The 21,277-nt window shown below is 36.2% G+C and overlaps 1 protein-coding gene across 3 annotated transcripts in view; it reads right to left on the bottom strand.

Annotated features, from left to right (window-relative positions):
* The window catches only part of LOC128861406 (uncharacterized), a 47,131-nt gene extending 29,543 nt beyond the window's left edge, over positions 1 to 17,588 (bottom strand). The window contains exons 1-3 of one of the 3 annotated variants that reach the window (XM_054099536.1): positions 16,773 to 17,588; positions 14,039 to 14,236; positions 2,091 to 2,842 (exon numbers count right to left, since the gene is read on the bottom strand). In XM_054099536.1, the coding sequence (XP_053955511.1) occupies positions 2,091 to 2,514 (424 nt within the window). In that variant the 5' untranslated portion in view covers positions 2,515 to 2,842; positions 14,039 to 14,236; positions 16,773 to 17,588. The remainder of the gene's footprint in view (positions 1 to 2,090; positions 2,843 to 14,038; positions 14,237 to 16,772) is intronic. The other 2 variants (XM_054099554.1, XM_054099544.1) reach the window with 2 other exon arrangements.
* Between the last annotated feature and the right edge of the window lie 3,689 nt (positions 17,589 to 21,277).

Genomic DNA, 21,277 nt, shown 5'->3' with positions numbered 1-21,277 from the left:
AAATCTTCCATTCTTATTGACGGCGTTCCATTAACATTTTGCATGGTATTTATGAAGGCAGCAACCGTTGCACTCACCAAATGCATGGCATCTCTTGTTGAGAGGTTACATTTGTCCATGCATGCAAGCATTCTATCTAAAGATTTTTAAGTTTTTTAATACAATTTTTTTGTTGCATCGTGGGAATTTTAGCTGTTTTCCAAAATTCAATCGTGGCACCAATCGTGTATTTCATACTACTTTCCAAAGTCAAGTTTTCGTGCCTTTTGTAAAACAATAATTGGAGCACCTGTTTCATTGATGGTAACTTGGCCCCCAAAATAACACTTTCACATTCACCCACAAGAAATATTTTTTGCTCAGAACGTAATCTTTTTTTCGGAATGCCTGATAATAACTTTGAACTCATTTTTTCACTAACTAATATAATTACTTGTGTACTATTAAATTCAAAACTTTTAGCGTATTCAGCGAACACAACAGTTGATGAATTGTTAGTGATCACCAAAGTGTTGATTATGAAACAAATTTTTATTTTTATTATTATAGTGAAGTGTGAAAAATTATTTAAAAAGTACCTTTGCATAAAATTTAAAAATTATTATTTCATTTAGCAGCTGGCTCAACACACCGTTCATAAAACACAATTTCTATTACTCAACTGACGGTGACATATTTTCCACGTATCACTAATCAGTTACGTGTGCTGAAAGCGCCTTTTGTCAGGTGGCTTTCTCGATATAAATTGAGTCATACCGCAATAAAGTAAACAAGATCATTAACTAAAATCGCATCACATCAATAAATATAAGATTCGAACAAAAAAATTGGAAACGAAAAAAAATTAGTAAAAATTGTGATTTTTTCAAATTTTCCATACTTTGGGATCAAATGGGCACGGTTAGACGTCATCGGATCGGGGTGAAAAAATATACCGTTCTTTAATGCATCTAACCTCATGTTTTACGACCCGAAAACTTTTGGATTTTCAATTTTTATTTTTCTCCATACAAGCTGCGGCCAGTCTAATGCATATGAATTTTCACTAGAATAGCTTATTACCATTGTAAGTACCACGCCCTCTATAGTGTAAATAAATAGAATACAAAAGAAGATATATACACGCCATTATTCATTTTTATTACAGTAAAAAGATTTATTTATGTAGCCTTTTTATACAACGTCTAATATATTATTATTTGGAACCAGAACAAAGCGCTTGAAGTTGTAGGCAAAAAGTAACTGACAGTAAGCAGTTGTATGTGCATAGCGAGATGGGAAGTGATTTGAATAAGCGGAATTTGGAGTGGAAAAACTCGATCAGCTTTGCTACTTTCGGTCAAATGTATAGTTTTATGATGCTACGGTCGAGAAAAGTAACTTTAGCAAAATTTACAACAGAATAATAGGCATGCCGTTTTTCCCCAAAATTCATTTTGTGTGATAGAAGTTTAAGTGTCTCTAAAAAACATGAGTCATGGCATCACTCATTTTGTCAAACATATCTAGAGGTACAATCAGCCACCTATACGCTTTTCAATTAGCAGGTGCTCTAGCTCGATATTATGAACCTTAGAATTCTGGTTTTATCACTGTTGCTAGAGATTTTACTTTATGGGTGTAATCGAATATCTAATCGGGATGTTTTTCGTGCCCCACTCGATGCAAGAACGAGTACTAGGCACAATCCTTCCTTTAGATTTTCGGCACCGTTTTGCATAATGTCTGCAAGCTCTTCTAGATTAAAACTTACTTCATATTTTATTTTAATAGTTTCTTTATGAAATAGTATAAAAAAGTAGATAAATTCAAGCGGAAACTTTGTGGAAATAAAAAAATGCAGCAAATTTTTGGAAAAACTTTAAGTAACCTATGTATTTTGTTTCCTTTTGGTTTTATAAACCATCTGAAAAACATTTCGAGCATTCCATATATGGAAAAAATACACAAGACCACCAGCAAAAAAAAATTGCTAATTATAATATTATTCAGTGGGCTATAACCGTGAATACTCGAAATACTTCAAAAAATAATAAAAAAAATTTGAAAATATGTTGATTTTTTTAATGAAAACACACATTATGACTTACCAGTTTTTTCCGATATCACAACAGCCATTACAACAGCAAATATCATTATCATCATAAGCATCGAGTCTGTCCGCAAGTTATAATTAGCGCCATATCTCCAGAAAGACAGCCTGCAATTCGACGCTGTCGCTTTCGCCTCATCCACGAAACTAACTGACCTGTTTCTGGCTGTCTTTATTGTACATTTCCGCCTTTGTCGCCGCTGGGAGTATTGATCTTCAGTACACGCTGCCAAGCGTTTGGCAGGACGACCTTTAGCCGCCAGCTCCACTAGATTCTTCCTCCTGTACTCGTTATTTAATGGCAATAGAGCTGATAATCTTCGCTGTGTTTGCTGTTTGTATTGTGTTTGACGTGCCTTGGGTTCGTATGTTAGAGCTATAGAACTCATGGTTGGTTTAACACGATGTCCTAAAAATCTCATCCGTCCCACGGGAAGAGAGTTTTATGCGACCTTAGTACAGGTCGTAGGATCGTAATGTCGTTATATCCGTTCCTCAGTTTGTTTAGAAATTTATCGCATTGAGTACATTGGAGGAGAGTGCCCAGAGTGGCTTGTTTCTGGCAAACTGTTGGAACAGTTTTTAAACAAATGTAAGAACATAGCTATTTTTGGTGAAACTACTTTATGGCAATGAGGTTGGTGATTTGAATCACGAATCACTTCATTTTTTATGCAATTTGGCGCATATGTTGGACACGTGTTCTTGTACCATTATTCGCCCTAGTAGAAGGATGATTGTCATTTATCTCTGCAAAAAGTTAAAAAGTTTGTGTTAAAACTTTAGGACAAATTAGCCTTAAATTTTCGCTTCGCTTAATATTCTTTAAGTTTCAGCCAACAAAATCAAACCATTCACACAAATATAAACATAAATAAACGCACATAAATATAGTAGAAGTATACGCCCAAGTATAGGCTCGTTAACGTAAAAAAGTTCAGCCGCTTTGTTCATCCGAGTGGTACTCCATTCGACTTGACCTTCTGAAACTCACCACTACAATTTATTGCGAAAACAATGAAATTTTTTCTGAACACAACGTAAGCAACTACAACTACAGCAAGTAGAGCACTAGTAACCCTCCACTGAAAATACAATATTGCACACGTTCCCGGCCACATACTCTCACCATGTTTATGGCCATAGAAATTCTCGTAGAACAACATTTAGGTGCACGCCACAACTTGGAGAAGCAGCTAGGCCAAACACCTAACAAACCTACCAAGGATGTATCCGCCCATTATATACGTGCACACATGCATACATATATAATTCTCGTAATATGAGACTCTCGCAAAGGCTTGAAAGTATAGTGAATGAGCTCAGCGGCAACCAGAGCACCAAGCAAAGCGAATTTTCCAATTTGCCATTGTCTTAGGGACGAACAATAGTGCTAGAGCCAAAACAAAGCGAAATATGACTTCGAAGTTCTATTTAGATGCACGTTCAGAACAAAAGATACCAATTTGGTGCACCATCGTCATCTGGATAGTGGGAGAGACGGCAATGGCAAATGCGACTGGCTATCTACTCTCTTTGTGATGGCAATGCGATAACGAAATACTTTCGTATTTAGCTCGGAACGTGGCTCTTAAGGGTGTCAATTTACAAAAGATAACTATATTAATAGAATAAGAATATTACGTCGAAATTATTAAGAAATTACTTGTATATATTGCAAGCAGTTGTTTATTTAGTGTTTGGAATGTCGAACATTTTAAAAATATTACTAAAATAATGACTATAATTAATTGAGAAGTACTTGATGTTATTTTAGTCCTTTGTCCTTAATGATATGTTTAATGTCGTACGCCGTAGTATATTTAATAATTAAATGAAACTGAAAAGCGCATATCGATCACTTGCTGCAAGAGTGTCGAAACCCAAAAAATATGAGATAAGTTTGCAAAAGTGACCACCAGCTCTTCTTCTATACTGTGTAAAAACTTCATGGCCATATTTATTAAAAGTATAATGCATAAAAATGTGTATTTACTTTAACTTAGGAAGCACAGTAAATTGAAAACTTTAGAGCCGTTTTTCTAATTTTTTTTTTTTTTTGGTTTGTGACACTCTTTCAACAAATGGTCGATATGTACCCATATTCAAATATGTTCTTTTTTTCATTGTGTAAAAAAGTGTCTGTTTCGTACATTAGATATAATTTTTGTGGTCTTAGCCGAAACAACTGTTCATTTTTGGTGGCCGTTTTTAGTAAAAATAAATTGCAGATTCAAATACCTCGTACCCAAAAACTCCCAGACACATCTTTTTGTGGTAAAAATATTTGCAATCAAATCAATTCTAATTTTTTCAAATACTTCTCCACGACAATATATATATATAATTGGCGCGTACACCCTTTTTGGGTGTTTGGCCGAGCATCTTTTTTATGACGAGCTTTTTCATGGCAGACTACCAACTTTAAAATAAAAAAATAACGCTTAAAACCGCCAACTTGAGAAAACTGAGAAATTAGTTTTCTGTATAGAATCTAAACTTTTTGAAAAATTTAATTTCAAACATTCCCCAGGCGACTGCAGAACAATTTCTTAGTTCTTAACTTTTTACAAACTGAAAGTTCTCCTAAAATGTAACTACTCTCAGGAGACGATTTTTTTTATTAAAAATAAAAGTTTTTTTAGCTTCAAGGTACGTTGTTATTAGAAATTAAAAGCAGCACAACCTCAGGAAACAAATACAAAAATACACCTTTACTAAAAGTGCATCGCTAGATCTCAAAAGCCTTTCAAAGGCGTAAAATTCATTAAATAAGTTTTCTTCTTCCACCCAGAGCCATGCACCTCAATGTCATTACAGCTTCTGCAGTAGTCGTTATAAGGTGCTTCCAGCCTGCTAACATGCCTGCCTGTTAGAAATGCCCTGTTAGAATCCCAAATAGATTGCTCACGTCCTTCCTGTTAAGTTTCAACTGTTGGTTTGTGCGGTCCATATTCCATTCCACGTCATCCTACTTGTTGCACAGGTCAGGGACTGAGTCCATATCTATATATTAGTAGCTTATAAGTTGTTAGAGGAATAGGTATCTGGTTGGATCGGTAATGTGATACCCAGGCTCACTACTTAATCTGATTTAAAGATATCTTCTATGTCCCTGTGACCCGGTAACCAGAGCAGATTTATTGTAAAGTATTATGTTAGTTCATTCAAAACGTGAACACATTATTTTACTGTCTAAAATAACTCTTGTCTTGCTACATTTTTGGAAATTACTTTGTAAGCACTCGGCCAAAGCGTTTATATAATAAGTTTTACTACAGTCTGCCGGTGTCTCCCGGTTGGCAAAATATCTCTCCATTCCGCGCAATTACTTCTTTCCTTGGTTTGTTACCAATGAATTCATAAAGTAACAAGTAATCTTTTAGAGAAGGAAGTCACCCTAATATACACCCCTGACATAATAAATATACACCCCTCAATTGTGTATTTGATTTCGCTACCGTTTTTTTTTACGCTCATTTGTGCACTGGGATATTAACATACGAGTACATATAAACGGATTTCTGGATACGCCTATGTTGAAATATCTCACCAATATTTGCTTTGTGTAGTATACTCGTACATAATGAATTTTTACAAGTACGAGAAGTGATTGCAGTTCGCTTACGAACAGAACCTTCATCAGAAAAGTGTCAATCAAAATGTTCATCATTTGGCTGGCTACATTCGAATGTATTGCGAGTTCGTATATACAAGGTGAAGTCCAAAATAAATAAGACTAAACTAAAATAGAAACGACAGAAGCTTTGTTCTGATAACTTCGAGTTTATTTATTCAAAATAGTTCCCTCTGGTTTCGATACACTGTTCTATGCGATCTAAAAGTTTTTCGAAGAGTGTTTCAGGTCATTGACCTTCAGGATGTCGGTACCAGTGTTTTGGATAGCCTCTACGGATGCAAAGCGTTTTCCTTTCATGGCCAAATGCAATTTTCTGAATAGGTAGAAGTCACCGGGAGCCATATCAGGCAAATATGGTGATTGATCGATGGTTAAAATGCGATTTCTAGTCAAAAAATTAGTCACAAGAGTGAATCGATGGGATGGTTAATTATCATGCAATAAGCATTGTAAAGGAAGTTCTCGTCTTTTCTCGCCTCGCGTCTTTGGATTGTTGAATTCTGAGCAATTTTTGGTCCTCAGTTAACTAGTGGGGAATGAAACGTCACAGACCTTTGTAAGCCCAAATGATCGGTAAAGTTATCAACGATAAATCAACGTTTTGGAGATATTCTACGATTCCATGATTTTCAACAATGATTTCGTTTAATTTTTGATAAATGTACGAACAATTTTGATAGAGTTTTCGGTGATTACCATCAAAAACATTTTTATGACGCCAGTCTTTATTATTTCGGAATTCACCTTCTACTAGGTTGTTCAATAAGTTTTGCGGTTCGATAAGAGAGGGCGTTGCTACTAGCCTATTTTTTTATTACATTGGCACAGTCTTCATATGAACATAAGTGAAGTTTTATTTAAAGCTGTCAATTCATTTTCTGCTCACAAGACATTTATGTAGTATCGACGTGTCACAGTATTTTCTGCAATGGAAAAAATCAAGTATCGTGCGGTGACTGAATTTTATTTTTGGAAGGTTTAAAAACACTGGAAATTTATGAACGAATGTTGAAAGTGTATAAAGACTTTTCGTCGTCAATTAGCCCAGTACAAAATGGATGGCTGAACTTAAACGTGGTCGTACAGGCCTTAAAGACAATCCACGTCAAGGACGCCTAAAAACAGCAGCAACACCAGAAATCGTAGAAAAATTAAAAGATATCATATTCCAAAATTATCTATTGGCTGAAAGAGATTTAGTAGAAGCATCCCAAGGCATCTCATTGGGCAGTGCAAGCAATATTTTGACTGAAATATTGGGTTTCAGAAAGCCAGAGTGCACAATGGGTGCCGCATTCGCTAACAATTGAACAAAAACAAATTCGAATGTGACTTTCTCAGGAACATTTAGAGCGATTTTGAAAGGATGAAGAGATTCGTAGCTATAGATAAGACTATCACCATGATCCTTAATCAAAACAAGAGGCCAAAGAGTAATATGAACCTGGTTCTTCAGCTCCGAAACGAGTTCGTGTCCAGAAATCGGCACAGAAGGTGTTAGCGTCAGTTTTTTTAGGATGCGAAAGGAATTTTGATTGTGGATTACTTCCAATCTGGTAAAACAATAAACTTTGAATATTAGTAGAACCTTTTAGACCAACTCAAGAAAAAAATTCGTGAGAACAGACCCAGTTTACAAAAAAAACAGTTCTTTTCAGGACAATGCACATTGTGACACTGCGCATTTTGGCAATGACTAAAACCTATTAAATAAAGCTCGAATTGTTGTAGTATCCACCGTATGCTCCGGATTAAGCCCCTAGCGACTTCCATCTGTTTCCAGACCTAAAAAATGCACGCATGTAAAGCGTTTTCCATCAAATGATGAGGTCATCACAGCTGCGGAAGCGTATTTTGCAGCCCTTCCATATTCTCACTTCAGTAATGGAATTTATAAATTGGAATCTCGTTAGAACAAGCGCATTGATGTTCAGGGGAACTATACTGAATAATGAAGTGTATTTTAAACCATAACATAACATGAACAACCTAATATCCCATTGAACAACCCCACGCAATTGGGGAAAGTTACTAATCGCCATTCACTTGGGAGTGGACAGGACGATACTTCTACATATGGTTCAAGCAGCTCACAACTTCCGGGATTAGCGCAAATATCCTCTGGATAGCTTCCGAACACCCGTTCGAGAGCGTGCCATCGTGAGCCGTGTTAGTTCTGCCTTCTCCAAACTGGATAAAGAGGCAAAACGAATGGATCTGGTAGTGAACGAGGATAAAACGAAGTACTTCAAACAAAAAACAGTCGAGCACTCGCGTATCGGCACCCACGTCACTGTTAACAGTTCTGATTTCGGGATTGTAAAAGACTTCGTTTATTTAGGAACCAGCATTAACACCTATAGCAATGTCAGCCTAGAAATCCAACTTAAATTTCTCTTGCCAACAAGTGCTACTTTGGACTAAGTAGGCAACTGACGAACAAAACTAATACTCTACAAGACTCTCATCATGCCCGTCCTAACGTATGGCGCAGAAGCGTGGACGTGTTTGAGAGTGTTTGAGAGAAAGATTCTGCGGAAGATTTTTGGACCTTTGGGCACGTTGACAACGGGGAATATCGCAGGCGATGGAACGAAGACCTGTATGAGCTTTACTACGCCATAGACATAGCGCAGCGAATAAAGATCCAGCGGCTACGTTGGCTGGGTCATGTCGCCCGAATGGATACAAACGCTCCGGCTCTGAAAGTGTGCGATGCGGTACCAGCTGATGGTAGCAGAGGAAGAGGAAGGCCTCCTCTGCGTTGGAAAGATCAGATGGAGAAGGACTTGGCTTCACTAGGTGTGTAAAACTGGCGCCGGTTAGCACGAGAAAGAAACGACTGGAGCGCTTCGTTAAATTCGGCCAAAATCGCGTAAACAGTTATTGCGCTATTTTGTATAGTATTATATAGTTAAATCTGTCTGATCTAAAGTGATATATTTTTTTGCAATCTACTTTTTTAGTACAACAAACTGTTCTCCGTGTCACATTTTTGGTTTTGCTTGAACTTCTAACATTTTTTTATGGTATCGTCTCTTCCCTGCGTGGAAAAAATGTCAAATTCGAATTCAAAATATGACTTCATGTGCTTGGGTATTCTTACCTTTATCCTTAACCGAATTTAAAGGCGCAATATAAATTGTGTTATAAATATTAATCAGATGTATATAATATCATTACCATGCCACAACTATGGCTGGTTAATGCTGTCGTTTTAACGGGGAGTAGATCAGGGAGATGTGCATGTCGCAAAGTATATCTCCTTACATATGTATGTGCATATATGTTTATATGATTAAATGTCGCAGTAGATGTGTGATTACAAGCTTACGTTATAGATGTGTCGTTAGCTTATACATACATGCGCTTAAATTAATAATTATGCTTTCTCCGTTTGCAATGAAATTATCATAAAAAATAGAACAGAGCGGCGCGAAAACACACTTGTGAGCTACCAAAGGTTCCGAGGATGTGTTCAGTGCGAGCAGCGGGTCTTTCAGGTGCAACGACACAGCGCATGACAAACCAAAAAAGAGCCTCATTAAACTTTTCATCGCTGCTGAGTAATTTCCTGAAATTAAAAAAGGGGTGTGCAATGCGTGTAAATGGCTCCATGAATAAATGTTCGTATTTAAGCAAAGAGGATCCATATGCATGCACACGTTCCACTCGAGATGCTCAATTACACATTTCAACCGAAACATCTGCTTCTTCCTCATTAATGAGTTTTTAAGCATTGTGTGACTTAGATGAGGCATAGAAGCACAAAATGGAAACTATGATTTATAATAAGTAAGCAAATCTGTTTCCATTGGCATTTTCTTTTTTCTTTCATTTTTAATAATTAATTATTTTACTATAGGCCGGCAAAAATATTGGCAACACGTGCGTTCTGTTGAGCATTAATACCATAAAACTTGCAGAATATTAGTTTTCAAAAAAGACAAAAGGCTCAAGGCAAAGCATCGATCCGAAATGGAAAAATTTCAATGCAATGATCTAGACGAAAGGAAGTAAGTGCAACCCGGTATAAATGAAATTGCCTTTCCTGAAGATAACAATCTTCCAAATGTATTCAACTCACTACATAGTTAAGATATCAATAGATTAGCTTTACGAGAAAACATAAAAGTCTTCAAAACAAATTATGTATAAATTAGTGAATCATTGGTATTTTATTTTATGTGTTGGTTTACCGGTATCCTCCTTTAGAAAGTTATTGAAGCAAGAAGGCCTTTCAGTCTATGGGATGCCCCATGTCAAACAAGCATTTTAAGAACATAAACAATAGTTATGCTTCGTAAACGAAGGGGAACGCATTAAAATAGGACAACATGGATATGACCCCTTGTACAGAGTCAGAAACCTCTCAGAGAAACTTCACGAGCCATTTGGCTCTGTTGCAAAAAATTCTTGTTTGTGAAGGCATAAACTGATGTGTTTGAATAAAACATGTAATCTGCTCCGTAATCTCCGTCTCCAGACAAGCCACATATTTAAATTATATCATATTTAGTTCTATGCAATTCATATGGGGTCGCTAAACTATCTCAAACGGTTCCAAATTTTAAGAACCTCATCCTATATTTAAAAATTTATACACAGCCATTCTCTTACTTGTATATTATATCAGATAAAGAATTAGTAAAGTCTCAACGAAGAAATATTGATGAATATGAAGAATGTACACCTATTACGGACCTGAGATGGCAAATGTATTGCAGAAGGACACATAAATTGTTCGACCAATACTACTTCGAGTGCCAATTTAGTAGCTCGATCGTAAGCAGAGGAAATACATGGCTGTTGACTGCCTAAACATAAACATGGCTGTTCTACTGTCATACTTTTCACGCTGAACTGATGGCAAAAATGGAAGCCGTGACATTGGGACACTTTGATGCGATACCTGGAGATGTTTCCTACATTTTCGCAGATACTTAGACGGCGATAAAATCCCTCACAAACAATCGACAACATCTAAGGGCGCCATGAAATCTCTTAAAGAGATGGTTGAGTCGTTTCACCCAAAGGTAACATGGGTTCCTGGCCATTGCGACATCGACGAACTAGCGAGACTCGGTACCAAGCTAACTGGTGAGTACACAGACAATGACATAGGTATACACTCTGAAGATAAGTTTACCAATGCGCAACTAATGCAGTGGGTAAGTTACCAGCAGAAATAACGAAACAGACTTCGTTCACAATAGGAAAATTTAGTATACGCACTGTAGTCTTTTCTATTTTAAATTTTAATGAGGGAATTGAAAAAAAAACAATTTTTGAAAATACTTCCGATTCGTTGAGAAGTACTTGGATTTAATATTTTAGATACATTTCAACCATTATTTTTTATCGACTCCTAGAGGGTTGAAGTTGTTTTTTATTTCGCCCAAGAAACGTTAACTGCAACAAAGAGGAACGAATTGTTGTGCAATCTTACAAGAAACTAGGGCTTTGAGGTTTTTCACACAATATATTGAAAGAAGTGTATGGTAACAAATAATCTCAGGTACATGCGTTGTATTAAGACGTTAAGAATGATTCTCTGAATGTGTGAAATGTTGTTTGCGTTTCTGAAGGGCAAAATTATTACCAAGGAACTGTTAAGAAGAAGTTATGCGTTCCACCAAGACAATGTGTCAATTCATTTCGCGTTGACTACCAAACGCAGCATTCTAGTATTTCTGTAGTATAAGTCAAAGAAGAAGACTTCCAATCCTGTTTTGAGCAATGGAGGATTCTTAAATAACATTGTAGAAGTAATGGAGGGGTGTAAATTAGACCGTACCCAGGGAGGCAACATTTTTTGTTTCAAAGTGCATTGCCTTGCAAAAATTCTTTAAAATCAAGGGTATACAGCAAACTTGTTTCCTTGTAAGGTGGTACGTTTAATGTATATTAAAGATTTTAAAAAGTAAAAATGTGAAATCATTATCGCTATTTAATAGCTAACATATATCTCACATTGCTCCATCTTTCACAGTTTATACTTTCGTGCAAAGTGACTTTCAGAAATATCAGTTGAATATGTACATATGTAACACAAAGGCTGAAAAGTGCCGGGCCTAACAACGAAAACAAGTTGTTTTTTGTTAAAAATTAGCTTTATTCATCAGCACAATTTCCATCAAAAACAACGCAATAATTTTAGCACCGCTCTAACATTTCAATACCGCTTTTATAGAACGATTTATCTTTTGCCTCAAAATAATTATGATGAAACAAAACAATGAGCGAACGCGGCACCCAAATAGTCAAATGCTCGTTCAATATAAAGCCAACAGATTCTTTTGATATCTTCACGATGTCAGCTGACTCACGCAACTTCACTTTTCGACCATTCACAACGATTATGTGGATTTCTTTTTATGTTTTCTGGTGTTACCACCTCATTTGGACGTCCACTGCGTTGTGCATCATCGGTGTCTCTACGACCACGTTTGAGTTCAACAAAGCATCGTTTTATTCTTGTTTCTGATGGAGCGGAGGCCCCATAACACTTTTCAAGCCACTGCTTCTTTTGAACGGTATTTTTCCCATCAAGAGGCATTGTAAAATGTAAACACGAAGTTCTTTTTGATCCATTGTTTTGAAAATAATGAAAGTAACGTACTCTAGCACAATAACTCACGAACTAATGAATGGAATATCATGAAATTTTAACAGCTGTCATTTAAAGTCTATTAGAGCATGGCTCTAAAGTCAATTTCGAGTACCCAGAATATTGAAAGAAGCTATCTTTAGTTAATATCAGGTCAGTCCATAAGTTCGTGCGTATTTTACCCATAATTTCACCTTTGTACGGTTTTTACATACAAAAAATTATTCGCGGAATATAACGGAACTATTTATATTCTCTTTGATATATTGTGCGTTCAACAAATGATTTTAACGCGGATAGAAGCACGTGTTGTTAAAAAATAAAATGGAACCTTCGAACGCGTATAAGAGGCAATTTTGTATTTTTTTTATAAAATTGGTACAAATGCAACAACTGCTGCTGCAGAAATGAACACCGTTCACGGAGAGTTGACCGTGAGTTTAAGGACTGCGCAAAAGTGGTTTTCAAAATTCCGAAGTGGTAACTGCGACGCTGAGGATGCCCCGCGCGCTGGTCGTCCTGAAGTCTTTAACTCCGACGCCTTTCTCGAACTCGTGGAAGCTGAGCCAAATTTGACAGTCGATATGATAGCTCAGTTCAGTTGGGAAAGGTTTCAAAGCTGGGAAAATGGGTTCCGCATAGACTTTCCATCGCCATGTATTCTTAGCTACTGCAACGGCTTGAAAATGAAAGTGTTTTGAACCGTATCGTTACTGGTGATGAAAAATGGGTCCTTTACAATAATCCTGTTCGCAAACGCCAATCGTTAGATAAAGATGAAATACCAGAACCGACCCCTAGATATGGCCTTCACCCCAAGAAGATTCTCCTGTCTATTTGGTGGGATATGTCCGGTATTGTTTATTATGAACTTCTGGAACCTAACCAGACGATAACTGCTGATTATTATTCCCATCAGCTACCAAAACTGAATGAGGCCCTTAACAAAAATCGACCGTCTTTAGTGAATAGACGCAAAGTTTTGTTTCACCACGACAACGCAAGACCTCATACCGCAAGGCAAACATTAGGCAAGCTGAACGAGTTCGGATGGGAGCTAATCCCGCATCCACCATACTCTCCGGATATTGCACCTTGTGATTAACACCTTTTCCGTGGACTTCAATCCCATATGAGCAACAAGAATTACTCCTCAAAAGAAGCTATAAAAAGGGATATCGAAGCGTATTTTGGCTCCAAGGACAAAAAATGATTTGAACAGGGAATTAAAAATTTGCCTAAAGGTTGGGAAGACATTGTATATAATGAAAGAAAATATATTATTGATTAATAAATACTTTAAACCCCTTTTTTTAATTTTAAAACCACCTTTAAAAAACGCTCGAACTTATGGACTGACCTGTACGAAGAAATATTATAAGAATAAAATTTACTGTGAAATGTATATATAAAATTTTTTTTTTAATGCAAATATGTGCTATTAAAAACATATATATATATTTTTTTTTATGTTTTAGTTTGATTTACATATAAAAAGAATCACATGCAGTCACTTACAGGGCAAGTTTAAAAACCAAAATTAAATTAAATTATTAAAATATTACATATCCCTTACTTCACAGCACCTTAAATAATAAATGTGTTTCTAATATAGTATATATGTATGTATATTCATGCATCCAGACGTACACACATACATATTCTCAATACACGTTTGGTGGTTTCAAGAATGTACCTTGGTTACAATCAGATGTTCAGGTCTTCAGCGACGGCGGAGTTTTAACGTTATTAGCACTTTGAAGTTTATCGTCACACAAATTTACATAAACTAAAACTGCAAATACGTTCGTTCACAAATGTAGATTTCAATTATACACATGTATGCATGCACACGTATGTAAATATACAGTTTTGTAATAACAATTTTTAATCACTAAAAACATAAAATTTTATTTTAGTAATACTTTTCATATTTTCTTTTAAAACATATCTCATATCAATTCACAGAAGCTTTATTTTATGTACGCCTCATTTTATAGGCGATTAATGCCCCTCGATACTTATTTTATGTACACTGAGCACCTGTATTTTCTCTTAAATAAAGCACGGGTTGCAAGAAAACCGAAAAACAAGCATTGGTATTCCATCAAGAATAACACGCGGATGTATTTACACTTAAATATCTTTAGTTTTTATGTCATCTTTGTTAGTGCGAATATATTTTTTAAAGCGAAACGCGCCAAAAGCAAATGTTGATTATTATTTATCCCGTAGGCAAAAACCAGTTTATGGTCTTCAAAAACTTAAAGCTTGCGAAATAGAATTAGAGGATCCTCAGACAACTGTGTACCGCATTTTTGTCGAGTCTTTAGAACTCTCTCATCTCAATATAAGATTAGTGCACCTCTAGCTGACGAAGGGCCAAAAAATTGATCGATCAGTCAAGAGTTGTGAGCGAATCCCAGGCAAAAAGACAAACTACTTCTCACCATTCACCGCATTCACTTAATTTGACTATTTTCGAAACTGCTTTTGGCGAAGAAAGAAAAGCATCAAGAATCGATTGAAGCCATTCGAGTCACTGTAACCACCATCATGTTGTTTAAAATGGATAATTTGATAACTTAGAAAAGTGTGCAAAATTGCATGTCGAAGCACAATTCAAATATATTGATTAACAAGAAATATTTGCCGAAAACACACACTGCCCGTTTCCATTTGTAAAAAGTTTCAGCTTTTGGGATAGAGAACGTTTTATTTACATATACCCCTAGTAGGTGAACGAAGTATCAAAATTCAACTTCGTTGTCCGTCCTCATGAGCTGCTTCGATGTAAATTAAAACATTTTCATTTGCCACTCTCCTAACATTTGCCACTCGCCTACATATGCACATCCAAATGGCGGTGTTTATTTTGTTGGGTCTGATAATAAAACTGTCTAAATATTTACAACGAATGATGGCAAGTGGCTTCATCATGAGATAAACGAAGGAATGGAATATAAAAACAAAGTTTAATAGAAACTGCCAAGAAAACGAGATAATGTGAGCGTGTGTGTTTTGGTACGAATAAAAACTAATTATACAATATTATGCCGACCAGTTAAATAATGAGCACCTAAGCAACGACACTAGAGGCGACAAGGATGATATGCAATTTCATTTAGCTCTGTTCATTCATATTTATCCTTGCTCAACGTCCTCCTCGATCCCAGCATCCACGAAATATATACATACATATATATTTTCGCTAAAAAATAAAAATCAGGCTTGTACGTTATTATGCGGGTGAATGGGTTGCTCTTGCCGTCGGCAGCGAAAAACTTAAATGGCATAAAAATTATTATTGTGAACTTCATTTGTGCCAACTCGTAAAAATTTTGCCCAAATTAGTCCTGCATGCATAAATCTACTGTAGTCACTTCGATCATGCACACATATGCATGCTTGTTTATGCATGAACGCAGATATTCGACAACCGGATGATATAAAATTCAAAATTGCTCACATCAACAAATCACTTTCACGATCAGTTTAGCTTTTCTTTTGGCTTTCTGATAGTCCAAAGTAAACGGATGAGCGGATACATTTTCACATTTTATATATATGTATGTGTGTGTGTGTACATACATATGTGCGCTTATATGAGAGCATGTGTGTGTCCGTATTTTCGGTAGCAAAATGTGCACTCATTTAATGGCTATTTGCCAGTAATTTCACAAAAAAAATCTTTCGTGCGCAGTAATAACTTTTAAGTTTTGGCCACTGCACCAACTAAATTTTATTTATTTGTTGTTTTCCACTTCTTATTTGGCATATACAGAAATAATTTCGAACTGTGTTTTCTATTCAAGCATAAGCTGAAATGGCTGATTTACTCGTTGCTTTCCATGACGAAAGATGCGCACAGAGACGGAGAGGCAGTGGCACGAAAACGAATGAACCGTCCTTGACTCATGTAAATTCCTTAGCTCTTCACACAATCACTTCACAACTTTATTCTCCTAGGCCAAATCCAGTAGATCAGCCAGGCATACGTATGAGAGGACTGTGTGGTGGGGACTTTGACAAACAACTTTGCATACCGAAAGGCCAACACACACTTTCGCCTATTTTGAATTATTTGTTAACATTTATATTTGCACGGCTGGGGGGAATGTGTTCTGCGTTTTACGTCGGTCGCGTTCCGTTGCAAGTGTTTGCTCGTTTTCGGCTATCCGAAACATCCCGTATTCCGTTTCCCCTTTTGCCACCCGTTGTTTTGCACTCACAGGGTCCCAATCGTGTTTTTGCAATAAGTCCGTTGTCAGCGATATACGGATATAAAGCGAACTGAGGGACCTACAAAGAACACATCGTGGCGTTGGTGTCGCATTATTAACAGATTCCGGTGGTTTATTTATTACTGAGTGCATACATCGGGGACTAAAACGCCCAATATTAACACCAACACTTGCAAAAGCACTTACACCAAACACATCATCAAGGCTAATGCCACCTACAGCTGAGACTTGTACTACACTATTAGATATGAAATCTGCCGTCCGCACCGTTTTCGTAGTTTTGCCCGGTCGAACGTCTTTACACTACGATTGCACAGAGAGAACTGCTAAGAGGGATGAAAAAAGTGCCGACTTTGAGGCGCACAAAATGAAATATTCCTGCACACGATACGACTGCGTGTTTTGGCTAGCAGTTACACGGAGTCATAAAGCTACAAATGCGAAATAACCTGAGAAATGTGGGAGCGTAACGCTCGTAAATGAGTTCATTCCAGTGGAATTTTGCTAATTCCAACTAAGTTTGCTACGAATTTCCTCAAAGCCTCTCCAGTTCAATGGAAGTGCATTTAATGTTATACATTCTGGGCCTTAACAGCTCCAACATTGCGCATACGCGATATTATCTACTCATTACTGCTCACAATCTCAGTTGGTCTTTCTCTCCTAATTCAACTTTATCAGCTTGGACGATACTGGCGCTATTTGTGGATTGTATCTAAAATAATCATCCAAAGGTCAAGCAACGACAATTCAACTTCTTTATGCATGCACTTACATATACGTACATTCATATAGAATATATGCAATGTGCTTAGGATGAGTAAACATGTATTTGGCTAAGCAAAGGCGTCAGTAACTGCTCATGTTTTTTTTAATTTTGTGTTGGCTAACATATTTATACAGGGTGTTTTACTACCAATCTCAAAGGCCTTAAGCTTGCATTCAGTGTATCGTTCCATAACGAAAAGAAGGAAAGGAGAGTCAAACTCGAGCGCCCATCTAATAGCAATCATATTAATTTTTATTTTGCTTCAGTGTGTATTAGAAATACCATACGATGCTGAAATTGTATACTCATAGGAAGGGATTCACATGATAATAAAATAAAAAATAAAGTTTTTAAATAAAATTAGTAGATAAAAAAAGTTTTTTTTTGGTTTTTTTTTGCAGTTTTCTGCAAAAACCAAAGTGTTAAGAAAGCATTTCAACATTTTACGTTACTAGAACGACCCACAAAATTTGCCATTTAGCAGGATTCCCACAAATTAACAGGGAATTTTTTGCTGACTCATTAACACTTCACATTTTCCAAACTGTAAACATAATATTTACTATTTTAGACGTTTTTCAATTTCAAAAGGAAAAAAAAACCTTCATCGATTCGAGGACAAAAGCCGTAAGCCTTACATTAAAATACGACTTACATTAGTCTTTTTCTTTTCAGCTTTTATACTTTAATACTTCTTAAAAGTTTGATTAAAAAAAGATCTGTCTGTAGCTAGACGATGATGTCCTAAAAATGGAATGGCCTCAATTATATGCCGCCCGGACCAACCGAGTGGAAGTCACGAATCAGCCCACTCGATCTCGACGGTACGCATGCATCCGAATAAAGACGGATTTCAAGATGGTAATAATCTATATATATAAAAATGAAATGATGTTCGTTTGTACGCATTTTTTTGGGCCGATACGAGGCCAATTTTATTCGTTACATATTATAGGGATCCACTAGGGGAAGGTTTTTAGCAAAAAAAATTTTTTTTTTAATATTTTCTTCATATAAAAAAAAGAAAAAATCAAAATATTGTACAAATTGTTGTTTTTGGGTTTACGTCAAACGAGATATACATTTTGTAAGAACAAAGGAAATGTTCAAATGGTTTGTTTACGAATACCGCACACCAGAGCATACCACTTTATACCTTTCCCCATGTGATGTGGCAGAAAAAATTTGTTTTTTTTTTTGTTTTTGCAATTTCAAGCAGTTACCAGGTCTGCTCTATAGGCCTTGTGTGTTGACAGTTTTCTTTGGGTATTCACATCGATAAGATTACAATAGAATACATTGTTCCCGGATTGATACGAATTGAAAAAAATAACATTACATTTTCGGAATGGCAGATTTAAATAACGTTGTGGATTTATTTACCAAAGAGGATGAACACATGAATACACAAAATTCAGATAACTCCAACGATATGAGCGTGTTTGAAGACATGGGAATTCAGATCGATGAGGACAATGTGATTGCTGTTTCAGACAAAAATTCAACGAACAACGAGTCAAAGACGGAAATTGTTCATCACAAAACGAAAACAGAATCCGAAGCTCTCAATCGAGAACTGGAGCGTGAATACCATTATGATTGTAATGAACTAAAAACATTTGTAACATCAAATTTAACGAAATTGAATGACCAACAGCAACATGTTTATGATACAATCATGAATAATGTTAGCCATGGAACTGGTGGATTGTTTTTCTTGGATGCTCCTGGGGGAACAGGAAAGACCTTTTTGATTTCATTGATATTAGCAACAATTCGATCAGATAATAACGTTGCATTGGCGCTCGCTATTTCCGGAATTGCGGCTACATTACTGGAAGGCGGTCGCGTAGCACATTCTGCATTAAAGTTGCCTTTGAATATGCAGGTAAATGAAACACTAACATGTAATATTTCGAAAACATCTGGAATGGCAAAAGTTCTTAAAGTATGTAAGCTCATCGTATGGGACGAGTGTACTATGGCACACAAGAAACCATTGGAAACACTTGATAGAACTTTGAAAGATCTACGAGGAAGCCAAACAGTCTTTGGAGGTGCCATGATTTTATTGGCTGGAGATTTCAGGCAAACCTTACCTATGATCCCAAAATCTACGGCTGCAGATGAAATCAATGCATGCTTAAAATCATCGTATTTATGGAGACATATAAACACGCTTACACTTGCTACAAACGTACGTGTTCAACTACAGAACGGTCCGTCAGCAACTGAATTTTCACACCAATTACTGAAAATCGGAAATGACCAAATGTCTGTCGATCCAACAGGAATGATTACATTGCCTAACAATTTCTGCACTTTTGCACAGTCTAAAGAGGCATTGATACAGAGTGTATTTCCAAACATAGTTCAACATTACAAAAACCATGATTGGCTCAGTGAAAAAGCTACTTTAGCTGGGAAAAATAAGGACGTCAATGATATAAATGTAGCTATTTTGGATCAAATACCTGATGGCATAGTTGCATATAAGTAAGTCAATGGACACTATTACTGATCAAGATGATGTCGTAAATTATCCAACTGAATTCTTAAACTCACTCGATTTGCCAGGCCTACCACCTCATAATTTACGATTAAAAATTGGAGCACCGATTATTATGCTGCGCAACATTAATGTGCCACGACTTTGCAACGGTACCAGACTCGCTGTGAAGAAGCTAATGGGTAACGTTATCGAAGCAACAATTTTGAAAGGGAAGTACAGAGGAGAATACGTTTTGATACCCAGAATTCCACTGATTCCGACGGATTTAACATTCGATTACAAACGTTTGCAGTTCCCTATTCTCCTTGCCTTCGCTATGACAATTAATAAGGCGTAAGGACAGTCTCTACAAATGTGCGGTATTAATTTAGAATACCAAATTTTTTCTCATGGACAATTGTATGTATATTGTTTGCTCACGAGTAGGCAAACCATCGTCATTATTCATTTACGCGAAAGATGGAAAAACCAAAAACGTTGTCTACCAAAAAGGGTTACAATGAAGTTCGAATGAAATTGTAACAAAGAATTTGCTTTATTTCGTATTAATTTTATTCTCTTTCAGCAAATCATTGAATTTATCGCCTAGCGAAGCGGGCGAGGGTACGCTAGTAATAATTAAAGTTACGCTGAATACAAATAAAAAATAAGAATATAGTATTATATTAGGGGGACGAGATAAGAAAGATAGGAATTTTAAATGGTACAACGGTGAGATATCAAATTGATTTTAGCATTTTTTTGAAACTACATTCATGCGCTGGCAGTACCTCAAGAATCGATCGGAGCATGAAATTCGTTATTGTTTTTTAATAATTTCAACACGTGTGAATGACGAAAACACTGCTATTATTGTCGAAAGTATAAACATATTTATGTCCAGCATAACATTAATATCAAAACCTAGAGACTTCAACAATGCCTCAAATTGTTTACGTTAATCAAAGAGTTTATGTAGATGTTTTTAAATATATTACATACAAACTGTAAATTGCTTATGAATAAAACGTGAACACTAAACTATAAGAAAATTAGTAATTTCTCAATTTAATGGTCTTACACTACTTACCAACAAATAAATCATTGTCGCACACAAACACTCAAGCAAATATTATGCGTAGGCATGTCATACATGCTTATGTATACATATATGCACAGAGCAATAAGAGACAAAGAGACAACAGAAACAGAATACTTACATGCCGAGAGAAGCTTTCAATTCTCAGCTAGAAGAAATAGCTCAGTTCTAAGATATTAATGCACACAACTTGCGAATATACCGCAAAGCGCATCTTAATACGTATTTTTGTATGTACTAGGTTTTGTTCGCTAGCCCTGGAATGCATAACGCGTGTTAAGAGTTTTACTAGACACTGCTTACATGAAAGTAGACGAGTATAAAACTTTGTC

The sequence above is a fragment of the Anastrepha ludens genome, chromosome 2 (genome assembly GCF_028408465.1).
Source record: "Anastrepha ludens isolate Willacy chromosome 2, idAnaLude1.1, whole genome shotgun sequence".
NCBI lineage: Eukaryota > Metazoa > Arthropoda > Insecta > Diptera > Tephritidae > Anastrepha > Anastrepha ludens.
The sequence above is the reverse complement of the archived record's forward strand: the minus strand, read 5'-3'. Positions and strand labels throughout refer to the sequence as shown.